Source organism: Sinohyriopsis cumingii, chromosome 6 (assembly GCF_028554795.1).
Source record: "Sinohyriopsis cumingii isolate HCF-2022 chromosome 6, ASM2855479v2, whole genome shotgun sequence".
Classification (NCBI taxonomy): Eukaryota; Metazoa; Mollusca; class Bivalvia; order Unionida; family Unionidae; genus Sinohyriopsis; species Sinohyriopsis cumingii.
In genome coordinates, this window is record NC_142966.1 from 86,369,927 (window position 1) to 86,393,801 (window position 23,875).

Sequence of the window (23,875 nt, forward strand, 5' to 3'; positions counted from 1 at the left end):
TCCACATTAAACAACTCAGTTTGATGGATAGATAGATAAATAAATAGATATATAGAGAGATAGATAGATAGACAGACATACAGACAGACAGACAGACAGACAGATAGATAGATCAGAGCACAATAATTCAATTAAACATTTAAATATGCATTCCATCATTTATCTATTTCACTCGAAACTCACAATAAAACTGTTTAGAATACATATACAAATATCACGGTCATATTCTTGTACTCGTTATACGGTGTCTAAGATACATAAAGAAAAGTTACGCCCTTCCGTATATAAAATTCAGAGGCTGATTTGAGCGATTTAGTATGGCTCTTTCTGAGCACGATGTTGCATGCATAGTAATATATGGTGAAAATTTACAAATTGTGTCCATGCACATTTTCCTCCACAGGCTCATATACTGTATAGAGGATTATGTATGAGCGTAACAATCAAGCCTAGGATATTTCAATGTTGAAAGTTATCCCAGGAAATGAATTAGATGCTGAGATCGATTCTTCAAACTCGCAGCTTAGAATGTCTTATTTAAATAAAACATTCATCATAGAGTGTTATTTCCCTAATTTGGAAGCCTGTAAAAGATTTTTTCTTATGGAACTCCTGTGATGGATTATAAAAGAGAGACAGAGATGCAGAGAGATGAGTTATTGTCGCTTTGCTTAGTGCCGCAAACATAATTTCTTGCTAAAGTTTGTAGTCATTACACTGACTTTACCTTCGATCCATCAAGTGGTATTGATGCTGAAATTCCGAAACCAACTGACAGACACTATAAGGAATGACCAATTTTATACGATGATGGAAAATCTAGGGACGGAGAAGTGATCGGTCGTCACTTGTATTAACCTTTATCTGCTTCGGCAGGCCTTTGGCAGTGTGAAGCATATTGGATTTGAGGCTTGATTTCAATGTATTCATCATAACATGCTACAGCTCAGATGTCATCATTTGTTTGTCTGGAGTCTGGTTTTATTAAGGTAAGTAATGACTGGTTGATGGCGATTTTAAGATAATTTAGCATTGATGAAGTTATGTTTTTACAAGGCTTATAAAAAGTCAATAGGTGACAAATGTAAATTAAAAAAAATTGTGCGTCTTAAATATGAAAAACCAGATGGATAAATAGACATGTGTTGTCATTTTAATTATCATCCGAAGTACTTACACGACAGTAGATATGGAACCTGAAGAGACTTTTCTGTCAATCTTATTGGTATGATTATTAAAATTAACTTATTTATATAGACTGATGACTAAAAATAGGAAGAGTCAGTCTTTTAACAGGAACTATCAGAAGCGTGCACCAAACAATGGTACAGGGAAATTCAGTGAATTGTCAATTTTTCAAGTTTGGAAACATTGAGATGGTGCAGTTTTATAAATTCACAAAGATAGACATATAACGAAAAGATACAGTTATTAACATTTCTATCAGACAAGCGGAACTGATGAGATTATAGAAATATTCCGTGAGACTGAATGTTTCATGTTGACATTTAGAATCAAGATTATTGTCAACCTTATTATAACTATTATGTGGCATTACGAACTAAAATTTGATGTACGCAATGGTTAACCTTTGATGTACGCAATGGCTACAGTGACATCATCCACAGGTTCATCAGTGTTCTCTGATAGTGAAAACGAGCGTTGAGTACGGAATATTCGTCAAATCAGATTGAAACAATGTTTTAATTCAAATCAACGAGAACATAATGAAAATGTAGAATTTATGTAGCGTCATATTTGCCTCAGAGTTAAGGTGCCTAGAGTGTTTGTTTCCTGTTAAAGAAAGTGCCGCTGTTCACATGTTGCCTCTCTTTCCATTTCTATTTACTGGAAGCCCGGGTTGGGCATTTTTAAAACGTTGTTGTTGTTGATATGTGGTTTAGTGCCATTTTCAGCACAAGATAGGCTATACATGGCGGCAGGTATAACTGGTGGAGGAAGAACACGGGAAGAAACACCGACCTACGCGAAGTTACTGGCAAACTTCCACACCTATTTAAGACGTGAGAGGAATTATATAAAAATGTGTTGCCATCAAATTGTACCTCTTATATCATGTTTAAAAACAGTTCATACGTTATGGAATTCTTTGATGGAGTTTTTTAATACAGGGAAATACATAACTTTACTTCCCATAACACTTAAACAATTAACCATATTTTTCCTATTTTGACAATTTTGTTGAAATGGCTTGAAACAAAATTTAAAAATGAGCCATATTTGTAATACTTGAATCATCCTAATTTTTGCATTATTGCGAATGTAATAAAATATCTTAAAGTTGGGAACAACATCTACAGAAGAGATACAATATCCGATCTATTTATACGCCTCGGCCAAATAAGTCTAATCTTATCAACTACTATAAAAAAGCTAACTTTGACACCCTCGGACAAATTATTAAGTTTAAAGTGATCTGAAGAGATAGCAAATATTTTTAAACGATGATTAAAGCTTAGTAGACACAGTTTAACATGTTCTATGGTGATTTTATAGTTTTTCGCCATGTTATTATATGAGTCAAAGTTTACGTTAGAGGCAGCACGAACCAACAGCATATCTAATATAAGACAGATCTCTTTAAATATACTTATTTATTCCAACAGAGAGTGATCCAAGTTTATCTCAAGGAACACACTTTTATTCTGTAAACAATAATTCAAATATAAATGAGAAATTTGTTAATCATGTTTTCTAATAATGCAGAGGCGATATGAGGAATGATAGTAAGTGGCATATGAACAAAAAAATACGCTTTTATAACTGATGAGAAACTGTTGTTCAAGTGAGAAAGGTAAAATGCATCTTCCGATTTCACAATCGAAACAGTCTTTTGAACTTTCATGATGATACACGCATGATAAAATATTTATGAATTTGTGATCAATATATTACAACGGTACTATCAAAAAGCAAATAGCTTCCAACCGCTAACCTCCACATTCATGTTAAAATTCCAAGTGTTTCCAGCTATATATTGAAGACAGAACTCATATTTGAGACCATTCTTGCAAAAGATTTGCATGGTAATTCAAACGCTGTCGTGAAATGTGGTCAACAATTAATGGAAATTTTTAACACATCCTATCCGAAAACAAATCATGGAAATTTTAGCATATCACATTCAAAATCAATTAATGGAAATGTTAACAGATCTCATCCAAAGCGAAATAATTGTAAAACAGTTGTAAACACCGTGTGGTTGTGCATATAAAATTGCCTTTGTGTAAATCCCACAGATGTTATATTTTGTCTATTCATTAAGATGAACCATAGGCAAGTATTTACAACTTACTATGTATCAATGTTATATTTTTATATTATTGGAGAATAATGGATGACGAAAACATACAGGGAGATACTGGTGTTATAAAACAATGGGATTATATGGCTGATCACTGTGTTCAACTTCATTAGAAAGTCGCATAGAATAGCTCCGTCCCAAAAAGAGGAATTGGACTTGATTACTCAATAAAAAACACCATATTAGGAGAATGAGGAAATACTTTCCAAGAGAGTGCCGAAGGACTCCTTTGTGCATCGTTTGATTTGTTCCATACACGGGAGGACTCTAAGTTATAATGTAAAATGGAATAATTATTAAACTTCAAATTCAAAGACCAAATAAGCTATACAAAATCAAACACGAGAGTCCCTAAAGTCAAAGAAAACATCCTAATGGGTACATCACATAGCTAATGTATCTATGTCAACAGGAGAAAAGAGCAAAAATATTGATGCAATTGTAAAACAGATTACTTAGGAGCTAACAGCAAATTTCGGGCTAACTATAGGAACTGTTTGATTTTACTTATTATTTTGCTCTCTAAAAGTCACGAATCTTAGTTCTGTTTAGAGCCTTTATAAGTGAGCGGTCATAAAATAAAAGACATTCAATCCTTTAAACTATTTTGCCTCAACCAGAAAAAATAAAATACTTGATTTCCCGTTAAAGCGCGTCCAGACTACAAACTATCTTTCTTACAGCCACACACCATAAAAGCTGGTCCGTGGCATATTGTTTCATTCTCAGGAGTTCTGCTATCGAGTAAAATGGCTTTCATCTATCTGGTTTGTAGTTCGAAAGTGACGTGCAAATAGAGAAATATTGAGAAGATTCCTACACGCCTTGCACTATGATGATTTCAAGTAATATTAGGCAATATTAAAAACATTACAAGAGATGTGCTACTAAAGTAAAACAAATACCAACTATACCAATAAAGTAACATGATGCTTTTTATAATGTGTCAGTATGCTTGGTGATCCATTATTAAGTGTCAGTATGCATAATGATCCCTTTTTAAGTGTACCAGTATGACTAGTGATTGGTTTTTAAGTGTGTCAGTATGCCTGATGATCCATTTTAACTGGGTCAGTATGGCTGATGATCCATTTTAAGTGGGTCAGTATGGCTGATGATCCGTTTTAAGTGGGTCAGTATGGCTGATGATCCATTTTAAAGTTTGCCAATAATGCCTAATGAAACATTTTGGTGTGTCATTATGTCTAATAATCCATTTTTAAATATGTCGGTATGCATAATGGTGCATTTGGATGTGAAGATGAAGAAATGTGGTTTTTATAATGATTATGTGACCTTGACTTGCCAGGTTTGTTTAATGAATTAAATATTTCTTTTTTATTAGGAGATTCAAAAAGAGCAAGTCAGTAATGAAAGAATGGTACAGGCAGTGCCTATATATGTGCGTGTGTGTGTGTATCTGCGTGTGTGTGATAGAGATTTGGATTTTTAACGTAGCTTTAAATAGTTTTCATTTATCGCTACGATGTCTGCAGTGCGGCAGTTTATAATTATGTCTAGTACTGGGGCATCATGCCGCAGACATGTAGCATGATGTCCCACCCAGTCACATTATCCTGACACCAGGCCGACCAGTCCTAACACTAACTTCTTTATGCAGAGCGCCTAGCGAGACAGCTGCTAGTACCATTTTTATGTCTTTGGTATGACTCGGCGAGGGTTCAAATCAGCGACCTTCCGCATCCGAGGCGGACGCTGTAACTACTTAGACCGCCGAAGTGACTCTATTATATATTCACTTACGTATTGGTGCATGGAAAGGGTGTGCTTGAGACACATGTAGTCTATATTTGTCATGTCAAAAGCAGAATACGATTCAATCACCCTTTGAACCCCTCCGGTTGCCTCGAGGTTAGAGCGTCCGCCCCGGATGCGGGAGGTCGTGGATTCGAACCCCAGCTGAGTCAAAAGGGTTTAATTGTCTTGTGATTAGTTGCGCCTTCAAGTGAATACAGACAAAATAATTTTTTTTTTAAAAACAGGAATGAAGAATAGCAGATGATACTTTATCCTTTTATAATGATTTATAATTAGAGGATGTAAAAACAATCCGTTTCTTTATGTCACAGCGGGTGTTGGGTTATTTAACACTTGCTTAACAAATGCAAGGTTTACACACGACATGCATAAATTTTAGATAAAGACTACAATTTACCACATTATATCAAATGAAATGAATACGTTTTTAATGAGGACCATAATACTCCAACTGCTATGTGCCTTTTTTTAGCAAAGACCACAATTTATCCGACTACATCAAATGTCGTGTACTTTTCAGTCCTGTAAGTGAATTAAAAAATAAATGTTGTTTGCCACTGAAATAGAAGTATATAAACTTTTATTTCTGGAAATGACCTAAGCTGAAATTTATAAAATTATTACATTTCACGAAATCTGACGAGAGCATACATTATGGAAATGATAGAGCACTAATCGAAGATAATAAGATACTTACAATTGAATAAAATTACACGATTCTCTCTCTCTCTCTCTCTCTCTCTCTCTCTCTCTCTCTATATATATATATATATATATATATATATATATATATATATATATATATATATATATATATATATAGTATTGATTGAATGGTTCTACAAATGATACATTTGATTTTATTGTTTTATTGTATGTATCAAACGAACCACCATCAATGTCTGTAACAAATACCAAACGTATCTGCCTGCTGATGGCCAAAAGACTACATGCAAATAAGGATTGAATCTGTAATTTATAACGGGGATAAATGTGTCAGGCAGCAATATATAATCAAATTAATTCATGATTGTTTCATGGTACACACAATCACCAATAAGCGGTAATTAATTGAGAGTAGCTGATAGGTAAAGTAGTATACAGCTCCGAACAAAGCATAACTGAGTAACTAAAAATAGGCATTTTACGACTAATGTTTGTATTTTTCATGAATGAAAACAGGCTTTTCGTGCCTGATTGTATTTAGCATGATAACGGAACAACATATATCAAGCCATAAACCTTAAGCAAACAGAGAAAAAGAGGTAAGCCGGAACACATTTGGGCTACCAGTGATGAAAGCTCTCGTCTTGTACCCCAAATCACATCGGTAACATCTTTCTCTAAACTGCTTAGAAGAAACAGAAGAGATAGAAAGAAGAGGATAGAGAAAAGTCAGGCAATTACATGGGTATATTGTTTGACAAGTGCGATGCTTTAAATGAGAACGTGGGTCGAAATATAGCAAGAACTACTTACTATTTATATTTCTTGCATGAGCACGTAATTTGTTGAATATATATTCGATTGTACAGTTTAAACTGTCACAGTAGAGCGAAATGACGTGTTCTATAAAAACAGCGATCTTTTCAAATGTTATTCACATTTTTTTTTTGTCTTGTTTTGCCTCTCTGTACTCGGTAGGAAAGGGTTTTGTTTTTGTCTTAAAACAAAGGATTTGGTTTGGTTTTTGGGGCTAAACGCCAGTCTCAACACAATTTAGGCTATAGGTGGTGGCCAGTATACATTTAGTGGAGAAGAAACCCGGGAAGAGCCAGGGAAGAAAATCTTTATCTCACTAGGTCCCCTTAGCTTCTTTCAGATCATTTAACAATTTTCACACTAATTTTGCAAGATTTTCAAATAACAGGTGTGATGTCGTTCATGATAAAACATAAGCTCCGGATAATTCCGAAAATTTCAGTATCGTTGAGATATAAGGGTATATTATCCTTTCCTCTCTTTTAAAGAGTTGTTACGAAATATGAGATCTAGACGCTGTATACATTGGATGTAGATTGCACAGTCTTTATATGAGAACTAGACACTGTATACATTGGATGTAGATGGCATATTTATATGAGATCTAGACACAGTAAACATTGGATGTAGATGGCACAATATTTATATGAGATCTAGACTCTGTATACATTGGATGTAGATGGCACAGTCTTTATATGATATCTAGACACTGTATATATTGGATGTAGATGGCACAGTCTTTTTATGAGAACTAGGCACTGTATACATTGGATGTAGATGGCAGTCTTTTTATGAGATCTAGACACTATATGCATTGGATGTAAATGTCACAGTCTTTATATGAGATCTAGATACTATATGCATTGGATGTAAATCTCACAGTCTTTATATGAGATCTAGACACTGTATACATTGGATGTAAATGTCACAGTCTTTTTATGAGATCTAGACACTATATGCATTGGATGTAAATGTCACAGTCTTTATATGAGATCTAGACACTATATGCATTGGATGTAAATGTCACAGTCTTTATATGAGATCTAGACACTATATGCATTGGATGTAAATGTCACAGTCTTTATATGAGAACTAGACACTGTATACATTGGATGTAGATGGCACAGTCTTTATATGATATCTAGACACTGTATATATTGGATGTAGATGGCACAGTCTTTTTATGAGAACTAGACACTGTATACATTGGATGTAGATGGCAGTCTTTATATGAGATCTAGACATTATACATTGGATGTAGATGGCAGTCTTTTTATGAGATCTAGACACTGTATACATTGGATGTAGATGGCACAGTCTTTTTATGAGAACTAGACACTGTATACATTGGATGTAGATGGCACAGTCTTTTTATGAGAACTAGACACTGTATACATTGGATGTAGATGGCAGTCTTTTTATGCGAACTAGACACTGTATACATTGGATGTAGATGGCAGTCTTTATATGAGATCTAGACACTATATGCATTGGATGTAAATGTCACAGTCTTTATATGAGATCTAGACACTGTATACATTGGATGTAGATGGCATAGTCTTTATATGAGATCTAGAATCTATATACATTGAATGTAGATGGCACAGTGTTTTTATGAGATCTAGACACTGTAGACATTGGATGTAGATGGCACAGTTTTTATATGAGATCTAGACACTGTATACATTTGATGTAGATGGCACAGTCTTTTTATGAGAACTAGACACTGCATACATTGGATGTAGATGGCAGTCTTTATATGAGATCTAGACACTGTATACATTGGATGTAGATGGCACAGTCTTTATATCAGAACTAGACACTGTGTACATTGCATATAGATGGCAGTCTTTATATGAGATCTAGACATGCATTGGATGTAGATGGCACAGTCTTTATATGAGATCTAGACATTGTATACATTGGATTTAGATGGCACAGTCTTTATATGAGATCTAGACAATGTATACATTAGATGTAGATTGTAGTCTTTATATGAGATCTAGACAATATGCATTGGATGTAGACTGCACAGTCTTTATATATATATATATATATATATATATATATATATATATATATATATATATATATATATATATATATATATATCTCTGTGTGTGTGTGTGTGTGTGTGTGTGTGTGATTTGGATTTGATTACCTTCAAACACAATAATAGTGTTCTGCAACATCTGAGAAAAAGACTTTGAAATGCACTAAGTGGCAAAATGTAAAATTGTGCAAAAATAAGTGGGTTTTTCTTTTAACCCGTAAAGAAGAGTCAGCACGCTGAATTTCTGCAGTCTTGTTTATCCAACGCTTGGATGACTGATTTTAAGGTCTGCAGTCCGCAATGCGCCGATTCTTCGTCCAAAAATGATTATGGGTAAGCAAGTAGAGGAAGCCCATGTCACTTGACTTCAGAGTTCTGAATACTAAAAATATATCTTCAACTGACTGACGTTAAGCTTAGAAGACCTCGGCTCTAGTGTATCTGTACAACACAGAAGCTAATGCATGATACAACCCAACTCAAGTACATAGGAAGTCAGAGAAACCAATGTAAAGCATACTTGTACAAAACATTCAGTAAATAAGGTATGATAGCTGTCAACTACCCCGGATACTCGACCTTATGGAAGTTTATGCAGATCTATATCGTAACATCGATACCATTATATAGACTGGGTGCGAAAATGGCAATCTGTACCTCTGGTATTCCCCATAATGGCATTTCAAAGAGCAATAATTTAAACAATGTGCTAAAAGGTGATAAAAAATCCATATGTTTTCCACTAGATCTTTGACTGTGCTTGCTTGTGTGTGACCCCCTCACGATCGAAACGTTGGCCATTGTGCCTTGTTGTTATTGATATGGTGTTTTCAGTGTCGTTCAAAATCTACTATACATACCCATCCCATCTAAAATGAGGGTATAAGCTGACATAGAAAACAGAACAAAGATACATTTTGAAGGCAGATTTACACCACTCCGATGACCTAAGTGATTAGAGTGTCCGTCTCGGATGCGAGAGGAAGTGGGTTCGAACCCGGCTCATATTAAAGACTAAATCGGCAATAGCAGCTGTCTCTTTTGGCGCTCAGAATTACAAGATTAGTCTTAAGACTGGTCCACGTGGTGTCTTGATAATGCAACTGGGCGGAACAAGATGCAAAATGTCTGCGGCTAGATACCCTAGTGCTTGACATCATTATAAACTGCCACACTGCAGACATCCCAAGCGATATGACTAACATTGTCAAAGCTATGTTAAAAATTCCAGAAACACACACACAGACACACACACACACCCACGCGCGCGCGCGCACTTTTACACCAGACGTATTCATACCTAGTTTACCATCTGCAGTAAAATCTGTCTTTTAGTTATGTCTAGCAATAATTTGAAGGGTTTATGTATTTAAATTATTCATTGGAATTACAAATTGTTCTGTGATACATTAGCAATGGAGACATCGCAACTATTTTACTAGAGTTGTTATAACTACATTAAAAATAAAAAGTACAATACACACATGAGATGTGTACGAGTCAAAAGAATATATATCATTCTTTTTTTTTCTTAGATACGATGCTATAGATATTACTTTGTTAATGTCTAAACTCATCATATGTCTAGCTATTAATTGTCTATATCTGAAGCCGTTCCGAGTCCAGTAAACAGTAGTCCATTACAATAACATGTAATGGAAAAAATATTTTAAAACTAACAGACAAACAATTAATTTAAATATACATAACAACATTCAAAACGCCGATCCGCTGAAAATTTCACTATTTGTTGATCGTAAAATAGCAGCAGAATCTAGACTAATATGTCATAAAATTCCCATTTGTTTGAATGATACCTAGCGGGAAAAACATCCTCTAAATCTCACTGAATACAGCCATAACCACTCTATTAGCACTGTCGATCCAGAAGAAAAACATGATGAAATAACGATTCTACAGAGAAAATCTTATTCGGGGGAAACCTTTAAAGCACGCGTTACAACACTGGTTATGCATCTGATCTATGGATATAACGCAAAAGATATAACTCGATATATATTCATTGTTTTCTCTTTTTGTAATATAAGTCGGCATATATTTTCACTTTTGTAGTCGTGTTTGCGTGCATGGTGTATTATCAATATATAAAGTCCTTAAACAAGCTAGACACCAATAAATAGGACATTTACTTTAGAACAAACGAATAGCATCACTACCTACCTATATATATACCAACCTACCTACCTACCTACATAACTACTTACATAAATACCAACCTACCTACCTACCTACATAACTACCTACCTACCTACCTACATAACTACCTACCTACCTAACTACCTACCTAACTACTTACCCACCTACCTAACTACCTACCTACCTAACTATCTACCTACATACATACATAACTAAATTCCTAACTACCAACCTACCTACCTACATACATAACTACCTACCTACCTACATACATACATACGTAACTACCTACCTACCTACATACATACATAACAACCTTCCTACCTACCTACATACATAACTACCTACCTACCTACATACATAACTACCTATCTATCTGCCTACCTACCTACCTACATAACTACCTACCTACCTACCTATCTACAAACATACCTACCTACCTACCTAACTACCTACCTACCTACCTACATACATACATACATACATACATACGCACGTACGTATGTACGTACGTACCTACCTACATCCGTACGTACGTACGTATAACACAGTGCTGGAGTTTTTCAGTTCATCCGAATTACCCATGAACGTAGACACACACACACACACACACACACACACATACATACATATTACATATTAATGCAACATACATAGACAACACTATGTGCCTCTGGGTGCTTCTCATCATTCATATGTACATACGTCTTAATGTCATTCCATCAGTTCGTCCAAACGTATTCAAAGAGATTAGCATAAACTGGCGCTAGGAACACTTCTACTGACTTATTATATGGATTGAAAATGTAAGAAATCTAATTAATTTGAATATTTAGATGGATTATAATTTGTTTAAAATTTGAATTTTCTCGACATTTCTGAATTAATGGCATCTTTTCTTGGCAGGCTTCTTATACTATAAACCCGTCTCTTTTATATTAAGTCGATATATTCAATATAGTTTGACTTTTCTTTATATTACAAATTGGTCGATTTCACCTCTTAGGTGTTTTGTTCGTAAGATTTCAAACAATTGTCCTTAGCACCAAGCCAGTCGATCCATTTCCCTTGAGTCAGTTCACTTTAGTCCGTGATTAATTGATAAATTTCACATTTGTATTGGAAGTTACAGTAAATAATTCATTTAAGATTAAATTAATCCACAGTATGAATTTCATACACCGTTCCATTAAGGATCAATGTACAACATTCTAACGATTCTCCGGCAAGAAGGAGATAATGTTTGAGCTTTCAAACATGTTAAAAAGAACATTTTACACCCTGTTCACGAGCAAATCATGTTTGGCTTTGTTAGATTGCTAATTTAGTGAGCTATTCGTTTTAGGTGTTCTACGATTGTAAATATAAATAGTACGCCTTGTGCAGACTCTCTTGGATTTTAGAATACCGTTTTCTTTTCATCATTTGTCAAAAATAATTAAGCATTAAAATTAAAAAGCATTAATAATCAATCCATCAAAGCACAAACTTCTAATCAATTTTTTTCCTTCCTTACAATAGGAAGAATAAGACTGTATTTGATGCATAACTGTAACGTTGTAACTTGCAATTCGGTATTTCTTTGCATATAACACTTTGCAAGTAATATCCAAAGACTCCCTATTAATTTTAAATAGTTTCCTTCTTTTTGCATTATGAACTCGACGGCATAGCGAATACAACAATAATTATTTGCAGAAAAGTATTAAATGGACACTCTTCCGTTCATTCATTTGTCTCAGGAAGTTTCATAGTATGAAAATGGGCAGGGAGGAATCAAGCTTTTGGGCGGAGCGGAAACAAAACAACTGGAAGGATTCATAGAGTAAGTTGCCTTGGTTAAAATTATACCCTGAAAATGATTAAAATGTACGAGCTTCCGAGATCTTCGCCCCCACGCCCCAACAGATGATTCCGTCCCAAAGACTTCTGATATGTCCTAGGGGTTTAAATTATATAACAAGAAAAGGTAAAGCCCAAGAAGCATTCAATTTTGCAAAATATAAATTATACAGCCAACAAAGTGAAAGAATTAAAAAATATCTTATAGTATGGTGTTACGTGTTTAGGCTCTAATAAAGAGTAACAAAAGAAAGAGTAAAAACAACACGTTTTGAAAAATTTAACAAATAATGTATTTCCCAGAAAAAATACTGTCAAAATAAAAATAAAAGAACTTACGGCTTTAAGAATCAAATCCAGAACTAATCCAAGCATTATCCACGAATCAAATTTAAGAAGTCCTCGTAATGAAATGTTCTAATGAATTCATGTTTGAATCCCGACGAAAAATTCAAAATGGAAGGCGATGACGTATACCATATTCAGTATGGTGTTATAGTGTCTACAGTTCTTTGCTGATTCACAAACAATACTATTCCGGTGTTTTAATTTCCTAATAAAATTTAAATAAATGTCTTTGTCCAAGAATTCTCTATGAGCACTCAAATATTTCCAGGAAAAAGAATTATCTTTTAGAATTCAAATAATTTGAATCAAAATTAAAATGTAACTCCAACTGGTCAGAAACACACACTTTCCAGGGCTAAACCCCAAGTTGAGAAATATCTCTCTAAACATCGTTAATAAATCGAACTACTGCGCAATTTCGGAAAACCCATTATTGAAAAATAGGGCTGTTTACAATCTAAAGTCACATAGTCCTAGTATGACCTTGATAAAAACCGATCATTTTACCCGATAATAAAATAAAAATAGAAAGTTGTTTACACGTTTCAGTGATTTCTGAATCAAGGTCGGGAAATAAGTCAAAAATAGAAACAATGTTTCTATTATTAGATGATTATGAAAAGAGTCAGGTCACACTGAATTTTCTGGAAAAATACTAGTATCATATTCCTAGTAAACAAAATTACATTACTTTGATATGTAATAAAATTTAAAATAATTTAAAACTTACACAATCAAATTAAATCAAATATAAATTAAATCAAATAAACCTAAGATATGGTTTTAATTCCTTTAATATTTCCTAAATGCACCATCGATTTCGCGTTAATCCGGGGAAGATCCAGTGGTATTCCGAATGAAGGTTCTAATGTGAGTATGTACTTGCACCACAGGGAATCACTGTTCCAATATTCATAAGTTTTATTTAAAGAAAAAGCAAATGAAACTTGAATGTCACAAATGTACTTCACTATTTCACGATAATCAAATGAAATCAATTAAATATATATGTCATTGAATAATTTCACGGTATTAAAACGAAATTAAGAATATCCACGTCCTTGAATAATTTCACAATATACCAGCACGGTACTGTTTGTTCAAATTAAATGTTTTCTGCTCTGCAACTTCAACATTTACAGTACAAGTAAATCACAGTTCCTTTCATGATTCTCACAAGGCTGAATATAAATGAAGAATAAACCGCTACATACTGTAGTATCATTTATTTTTGTTGGGCTCGATAATCGTGGCTTTGTAAAAAAAGGCATATTCGTGGGTATTTAAATTCGTGGATTCGCCTGACAGAGTTTGCATATTAATAGGTATTTAAGTTCATGGGATAACGCCTACAAATACCCAAAATAAAGAATAAAAAAGAATAAAACCATGCCGACGCAAACGGCAGTCACTTTAATGTTCAAAACAATACTACAACCTGTATGAGCACAAATTGAAGACCTGCCTACATCATGTGTTTCGACCACGTGAATCGCATCAGTCGAAGCCGACGCAGCCAACAACACTAAAACAATATTTCCATCTCGATGAGCACAAATAAAATATCTGTCAAGATTAATCACTTTCGACGTGTTTTCGTTTGAATGCTCAACATCAAAGGAAGCCGACGCAGCCAACAACACTAGGCCAATCGGTTATTAAAGTACATATGAATGAACTCTTACTTGAACCACTGTCCATCAAGTTGCACGATCTGTACTTTCTGACGATCATGGTGTTAACACAGTGGTTAAAATAAGGTAAAATTCAAACAGTGACAATATTTTATATGTTTAAAGCCCACCGAAGATGCTAACTAAATTCAAAGACGGTGGAATCAATCCTTTGTTTGTGCCTGCCTCTTGTACAGAACGACTTCAACTATTCAGCTTGACAGTAAATAGTGTGTGTGTGTGTGTGTGTGTGTGTGTGTGTGTGATTTACATTTTTAACGTAGTTTTAACAATTTTCCAGTTACATCGCTACGATGTCTGCAGTGTGGTAGTTTACCTCTGTAGAGTGCATGTATTCCTAGGATCACGTGATGTTGACATGACCTGCTTTCAACTCTCATGGCCCACGTTTTGTTGACGATCTTTGAAATCATTTGAATTAATACGCTACATCATTACACAATGTGACCTCACATTTAAAGTGACTTCTATTGTGTTTTAATTATCAATAATTATAATATTGTCATAAAAGCAAATTACTTAAATAAAACATATATATACTATATATATATATATATATATATATATATATATATATATATATATATATATATATATATATATATATATATTGCTAATAGTATTTGATAATAATAATAATAATAATAAAGAGGACTTTGTGTAGCGCCTAATCTTTAGAAGCTCTAAGCGCTTTACAGCATTAGACAACACCTATAACATAAAAAAACCAAACATATAATAATATGATTACAAAAACATATATGTGATATAGAAATCCGTAACACCTCTTGCAGAATTTCTTCATGCGGCAATAGTTCAAAACAGATTATTTCTAATTTCAGAATAATTGCAACTGGGTATTGCACAAGCAGTTTACATTGTTCCGTTTAAACCTGTCTTCCGTTCATATTTAGAGCTCTTGATTTATTTTGAAAATGTAACACTGAACTAGATCTGGATTCTAACCTCCAGTCCTTGAACAAATCCTTATTTCATGTATCCAAATAATAGATGGATTAGTGGTTTCTCTTTATTTTTCTATTCAATTTTGTTTTAGTTTTAATTAACCTATATATCATATGTCATCAGTACATTTCAATAGGATTTTTTTTAATATTATTATTACTACATGACCATCATCAGCATTATCATCATTATCTTTTCAGTATGCCGCTAGTAACATAATAAATGAATCACTTAAGTCACTGAAGTTGCTCTTCTAATATTATCAAATGAAACTATTTATTTGACATCTCTCAATGTAATCACGTTTTATTGTTATTTCTTTGTTCTCAGGGCAAAGAAAGGAAACTACAGAGGAACTGTTGCACTTGAGATGTTCTATTTCGTTTTGTATCCGGTCTATGGCAAACATCGCTATACTTTGTTCACAAAACACAAATTTGTCAAGTATCTGAATAGATTTTCCATTCAAAGAAGACGTCCGTTGATTAATGTCAGGGCAATAACATTAAATCACCTTCAATACGACTGACATCACTCAATAAGAATATTAGATTTTATATGATACAAACACGCTGTTAAGGTGCCATAAAGTCTGTTCAATGATATTTTGTAGAAAAAGACAACGATAAAAACATAAAACCTGCTAACAGATGATAACGCTGACTAGACAGTCATTTTCAAAACCTACCAATTGTATACTTTTTTTTCTCGTCTTGCATCGAGGTATGGTCTACGTTTTGTCATTTTTTCTTTACTCTGTATGTCGTGTTTTAGTGGAACACTAAATGATATCAACTCAGCTGAAATTTATTTATGCCCTGATCTATGTAAAACTGATATGTGAAATATGCACCATTGCAAGTTATAATTGCACGTAAATGTGGTGGGGATTGGCGCTGTGGAGAGTTAATGACACTTTGAACACGTTATTGGCTATCTCATACCAATGAAGTGGGAACCAATACACACACACACACACACACATACATACATACATACATACATACATACATACATACATACATACATACATACTTCTCTTTAAATACATTCACTCATACAGATATACAAAGACACACATACATATATACCTACAACATACATAGGAACAGATAGATACGGAACATATACAAAGACAAGGTTGAAAAAAGCAAACACCATGCAATTAAAAACAAACACATGCTGACGATAATTACGGAAGTAAACATTATTAAGTCTTTTAGTCTCCTCTTGTAGTCAAAATAGGTGAGTTTCAAGATCACTGTTGAATGAGATCACGGTGCCGTTGTGTCAAAGACCTATGGGCAATTCGTTACACGTAGATGGGTCCTAGTTGGCAATAGAACGTTGTCCGTATGACTTCGTTTTAACGGTAGGTACAATGAGAATGCTAGTCGGAAGAGGAGTGTAAGTTTCTAAAAGGGTGTACACATGGGTGAGGTCAGAGAGTTATATTGGAATGGAGCCAGTCAACGAAATGTAGCATAGTGAACAGATTTTGTGTTTGACTCAGATCAAATGGGTAGTCAGTAAAAGGTACAGAACAAGGGGATTTGTGTTGAGTTCTTCGTACTCCAAGGGCGATCCGAGCAGCGGTATTTTAAACGTTTTGAAGTTTTATTAGTAGAAACCAAACATAAGTGAATTACAATAGTCTAGTCTTGAATGCATTAAAAGATCACAATGTTCATTAGCATCAAGAGAAGGAGAATTGCGAATAGAGCTGATGCATCTCAGCTTCAGATAAGCATCCTTGCAATTGTTCATTACATGTTGGTGTAATCGGAGCAAACTGTCTAAAGCAAAACCTAGGTATCTTACTGTCTGTGTAAATTTAATGTAGGCATTGTTGATACTTATTGCTTGATGTTAAGGATAAGAATAAGAACGTCTTTGCGTGGTGATCCGGATGGCTTCAGTTGTATCATATTTCATCTGCAGTTTCGTACGTGCCATCCATGACTTCACATCGGAAATACAACTCATTACACCTTATATGATAGCATCAACTTCAGGGGCCAGGGGCCAGTTTTTATGTACAAATTTAATACCGCAATCAGCGACCTAGTATAAAAAAATCATAAAAAATCAAATACACAAGTGAGGTCAAAAAGGTCCATATCTTTAGATACCTATATTAAAACAAAGCATAAGAACAGTATTCACTTGACCAGAGAAGTCAATGGCAGTTCATAGCAGAAGAAGTTTATGCACCCCAACCCCTATTTTATACATGCATTTTTCACATCCAAAGGTCATTTTTGACAGCATTTAGTGCTCACAGTGCAAACGCAAGCTCTTTCCCTGCATGAAAATTTTGAAAAACATTGTCTACTAAATTGTTTGATGCAATTCAGAATAGTTGTCATCCAAGCCGTTTTTGAGATACTCTACTTGCCTTGAACCCACGTGTCTACTGCTATGGGAGGCTAGCTCTTCTTCCTAGCCGCCTATTGGTATTTCACTATCAACATACTGCAGAGCAACTATGGAAAGTGTACATGCCTGACATCAATTTCAAGAACAACACAAGCCCGAAACACCTAGTTCACAAATATATTCATATCTGTAAATAGTAAACAATAATAGCTGAAAAAGTCACACCATAGCCTTAAGTTAAGAAATTTGCCAGGGGCCAATTTACGAAACTGGACCCTGCCACCTCAGCTGATCAGCTAGATTTGTATGTATACGAGTCATCAGCGTACAATTACTGAGGCACCGGATGTCGAGAGCTGCTGAGTTTATAGAGTGAAGGGAACGGGGCTTAGAAATGAGCCATGAATTCAGACCATATGGAACAATTGAACGATATTTGCTAGGAAAGAAATGAAATCACGTGCTTCACACACACACACACACACACACACACAATATATATATATATATATATATATATATATATATGATGACAGAGCAACATTGTGAAACAGCCATAGTAATGCTTAGAAAGAGAAATAAGTGTAGAAACAAAAGAAAACATCAGATATTAAGAGACAGATGTTGCTGATCGTATAGTCATCGTATCTTGTTTTAATAATTTATTTTCTGTAGTGTTTGTTTCTATTTGCTGATGTCTTATTTACACTCAGTCTTTATACTAACCAAACAATGCGCAATTAAGTGTGCTCTATTCACAAGGGAAAACATGTTCTTTTAGCCGTTCTGATTACAGCTCGACGGAGGTACGCCAGTGTGAGAATAGCAAGACAATGCAGGAAATGTCGGCAGCGCTGGACCGAATGCTGATGAACTATGACAAGAGAATACGTCCAGATTATGGAGGTAAGTAAATTAGGATCACAGTCAATGTATTCACATCATGTTAACACACATGTTTCATTGAATAGGTTTACGTAATGGCTGAAACTTAAATACATTAAAACAGAAGAGAATATTATCGCACAGTTAAAAATAATTTCAGGAAAGAACAACTTCAAAATGAAACGTTCTCATTAACATGATTAACGCTTTTATACAGTGGATATTCTTTATAAATGTATTTAAATAAAATTTGGTTGTATAATAGTTCATTATAATCAGTTCTCAACATTTCTTGGTTCAGGACGTTTTGAAAAATAACTTTCGATATGTTTTCTCAGAATTTATCTGTTTTCGTGAGTATTCTACGGACAACTTTCAATGAACAACAAACAACGTCGAACGTTGAACGAACAACGAACAACATTCAACAGCTGATAACTAACAATTACCCTTTGGTCGGTACCAAAGGTTGTTGATTGGGAAAGTGATCATATCATTTTCATAGAAGTTATCAGGTTGTGTTCACAACCGTGAAAACACTTAATACAAGGCCTTTAAATTCGTTCTTTGTTGGAATCACGAAATCCATAAAAGTTATTACCGCGCAAAAATAGCGAATCCACTGTGTCAATAAATATACAACTTGAACATCCGGGTAACTATAGGAATTTACAATGTCTACACTATTAAATCATCAGGAAAGGAATTTAAATTTTACTTGAATTGGCAATTATTGAATAGCAAAATAAATTATAAGAGACTTGGGTGGCCCTTATAAATACCGTATCTTTAAAAGAAAAAAGCAATTTAAGGACATGACATTATCAGTATTAACTGTCATAATCTCTTTCCACGGCATAGTCTTGCACTTCCTCCTGTTGTTTTGCTGCTTTGGTAATGCTACTAGTTACTGCTGCTAATGGTGTGCCTGGATGTAGTGATGGATGGTTTAGAAATCTTGGTATCTGAAGATGTATTTGTCTTATGTTTACTTAGAAGTTGAATACATTTTTCTGGGATACACCCATCGTGATATTTTTGTCGCTCCTTTTCTTCCGTCCTTCGCATCTAAAAGTTTTCCTAGTGTCTTCTTTATCTTCTTTTCCCCTCTTCTTGGTAATGTACAATAAGTGCTTCGTCTGTTGTTGTTTATTTTCCTTCGGATGCTGCAAAACCTTTCCAATGTTTCCTTATGTCATTTCTGAAATCATCCTCCAACTGTAATGATGGAGAAGGAGTTCAAGGTGGTATTATCGTCCCAGGCAAACATTCTGGCAAAGACGACAAGGAATCAGCGAAAGACAACTTTAAATTATACTCTTCTTAAATAAGAGTATCGGTTTCAGCTGTATTAGTAGTTGTAGACATGGAACTGCTACTCTGAGTATGCAAGTTGTCCGCGGCACTTGCACCGCAATATATTATCTTTATTGTTTAAGCCGTAGATATGGTACTCAAACTGCGCCGCAATGGTAAATATTAGCATAGCCGACGCGACTATATATTGACATCCGGAGATTTCTAAAAATATATCTTATAGCAATAACAACTCACCAGATCCAGACACATGCACAACAAGGTAAAGGAAAAATTGGATATAGTAGAATATGTTTAGCCGAAGAGCATTTACTATCTCAATGTGGAATAAGTTTTAGTACCAATTTGTTGTACATACATAGCAATTCCTATCTGAGACATCAGTCTGTGTATATGTGCGTTAGAAAAGAGCACTTTGAGCATAAAAACAGATATTTATGCGTTTTGGAATACAAATTCATGGACACGATCGAATAAGCAGTTCAATGACATGTATGCGGCTCTGAGAAAGAAATACAAAGGCTATCTGCTATTGAAGTATACCGCAAAGATAACAAGTTCCGGATATTCAACGGCGGTCAACTATTGAACACGACCATGATGCTGTCTTTCATCTAGATAGCAAGGTCTCACCCCCACCCCACCCCTAAAACGTTTAAACAGCCCATTTGCTTATTTTGATGCCTTGGATGAGTTTAATTGTGACGAAGCTGCATATATATGGCATTTTGAGACTAAAAGTCTGATTTATATTGCAAGAATGACCGATGATCGTGCAGCATCCATTTAATAGTTTCTGCAACCCAACAAAAGATAGTATCTCAGAATGAAATTTATCAAACTTTACAATAATGGTGAATGGTTTGACCAGGGTAAGATGGATTCAGTACGCAAAGACTACAAAATGGTGTATCGGTTGTTTTCATAATGTCTACGTCAAGGCCGGGATTATTTACTGGCATCGAGAATGTTTATAACGAAATAGGAAATCCATCCACCGTTGTGGTATATGCGATCGTTCATATAAATGATTCAGTAAAAGAGTCATTGACGCACATGAGAACATTGGATGACATTAATTGTGTCTGCACGCATCATGGAACATTTTACAAAAGCGTTGCGGGGTGCCATCGTAACATCGCGAATGCATGAAATAATAAATAAGTTGGAAAAGAAAAGTTAGAGAAACGGGAGCTAGCCTAGAAGATGTCGCTGAGTTCGAACGTAGTTTAGAAACTCCAGTCGTGGTAAAGACAATAACCTTCAAAGTTGTTCGTGACTCTGGCAAATACACGAGTACTTGGGGTGCAATCTGACATTTTGATTATAACGCCCATGCAGTTCCTGCTAAAAAAAATAATCCAATACTATATCGCGGTCATTTACAGTGCTATCGAAGATGTCGTCAGCAATGACCAAGCTTTGGTCAGGTTGCTGCGAAGTGATGTCGATTTAGAGTGTATTGCCACTGTTATCGCACTGATCATCTTCAGCGGCAGTTTATGGCGCAGGCGTACATACATATACTAGCCTGATGTGATTGGCAAAATAGCCAAAAATTCATTCATTTAGGTACTTGTTGTTCATATTTCCAAAAATAAAATGTTTGGAAACCCACCCCAGATAGTTTTCCCAAGGATGTTCAATGTTCACTGGGTCCTTTGGAATACAACACGAATGATGTTTCCATAGACACGGTTGACTGTAACCCATCAAGTTTTCTCAGATAAGGAGAATGTTGTTCATGGTTCACCGGGTTTGGTGACCCCGCATATGAACTTACGCGAATATCTATCAACGGCGTTCTTCCTTACCTTGACTTAACTGATTTTAGCGAAATTAACAGTTTTATTTTTAACAAGGACGTACATCTAGTTATTCCAATGTAGTGTATAGACCACTCCTATAATGTTGGATGGGCCCTGAATGTTATTCTGACGTTTATGCAGGATAAAAATATCATATCCTACAAATCACAAAAACAAATATGGTTTCAAGAAGCTTGAGTGCTTAGATCCAGTATACCTTCACTAACTGAGGAATTCCCATCATTTTTCAAAGCTGCCATTGTAAAGCCTCTGCTGAAGAAATCAACACTAGACCATAACGATTTAAAGAACTACCGCCCAGTTTCTAATCTCCCATTCATATAAAAAATCTTAGAAAAAGTTGTTCTCTCTCAGCTTGTATCTCATCTAAATTAAAACAGTTTTTTTACAATCTGCATATCGCCCTTGCCACAGTACTGAAAGTACTCTTCTAAAAGTAGTTAATGACATTCTCTCTGCGTTGGATAGCGGAAAGATTACAAGATTACAGTTATCACCCACCTTTATTAGTCAGCAGCATTTGACACAATAGACCATGATATATTACTTCACCGTCCCCAGCATGTATTTGGCATTCATGATACAGCCTTACTGTGGTTCAAGTCCTACTTGGTCAACAGAACACAAATTGTGTCTGCAAATGGAATACACTCCAACCCAGTTGATCTATGTTGTGGTGTTCCACAGGGGTCTGTTCTTGGACATGTTCACTTCCTTCTGTACACTCAGTCGCTCTCAAGTGTCCTAGATCATCATCCAGTGTCTCGCCAATTGTACGCTGATGACGCCCAAATATACAAATCTAGCCACCCAACTGAAGTTGATGCTACCATCCAAGGTGTAGAGATGTGCATTTCTGATGTGAAATCATGGATGACATGTAACAAGCTGCAGACGAATGATGATAAAACTGAAGCCATTCTGATCACAACATAAAGACTTTCTCATTCACATTCTTTACCTCAAACAATAAATATCAGCAACACCAACATTACATTCACACAATCAGTACGAAAAATTGGTGTTACTCGGGACAGTACTCTCACATTGCAACAACATGGCATGAACATATACAAGGCTGCATATCTTGAGCTGAGACCCATCAGCTCAATTCGCAAATATCTTTCAGTTGATGCCACTAAAATACTTGTGTGTTCATTAGTACTTTCAAGACTGGACTATTGTAACTCAATTCTGTCTGGTTCATCTCAATATCTGCTCCAAAAACTTCAAAAAGTTCAAAACACAGCTGCTCGGATCATACTTAGAGTACCGCGATCAGAGCACACCTCCCTACTGCTCTGTACCCTACACTGGCTATCCATTCAATCCAGAATGAAACACAAAATTTGTTCTCTGTGCTACGTGTCACTGTCGGACACTAGTCCAACATACCTATCCGACCTCACCCATATGTACACACCAACAAGATACTTACGTTCCTCTTCTGACAATCGTATACTCATTATTCCAAGTATGAAAACAAAGTCATATGGGCAGCGTTCGTTTGCATACCAGGGCCCACCCAGCAACGTGGAATGAATTGCCCACTGAACTTAGACAAAAAGGACACAGTGATCACATTCAAGGGGGCTCTCAAAACTCATTTATGCAATAACAGACTTAAAGACCTAATAAAGTTTCCTACCTTAAATATTCTCAGCATGTTTTTCAATGTTTTCTGATTTCATGGTGTTTGTTTTTGTAATCATGTCATTAAATGTTTTTTATCTTATAGGTGTTGTCTAATGCTGTAATGCGCTTAGAGCTTCTAAAGATTCGGCGCTATTCAAAGTCCTCATTACAATTATTATTATTA

At 35.0% G+C, this 23,875-nt stretch overlaps 1 protein-coding gene across 1 annotated transcript in view; it reads left to right on the forward strand.

Annotated features, from left to right (window-relative positions):
• Positions 1-684: 684 nt before the first annotated feature.
• LOC149797376 (gamma-aminobutyric acid receptor alpha-like) overlaps positions 685-23,875 on the forward strand; it is a 79,900-nt gene continuing 56,709 nt past the window's right edge. The window contains exons 1-2 of the mRNA XM_089960405.1: positions 685-989; positions 18,822-18,931. Of these exons, the coding sequence (XP_089816531.1) occupies positions 937-989; positions 18,822-18,931 (163 nt within the window). The 5' untranslated portion in view covers positions 685-936. The remainder of the gene's footprint in view (positions 990-18,821; positions 18,932-23,875) is intronic.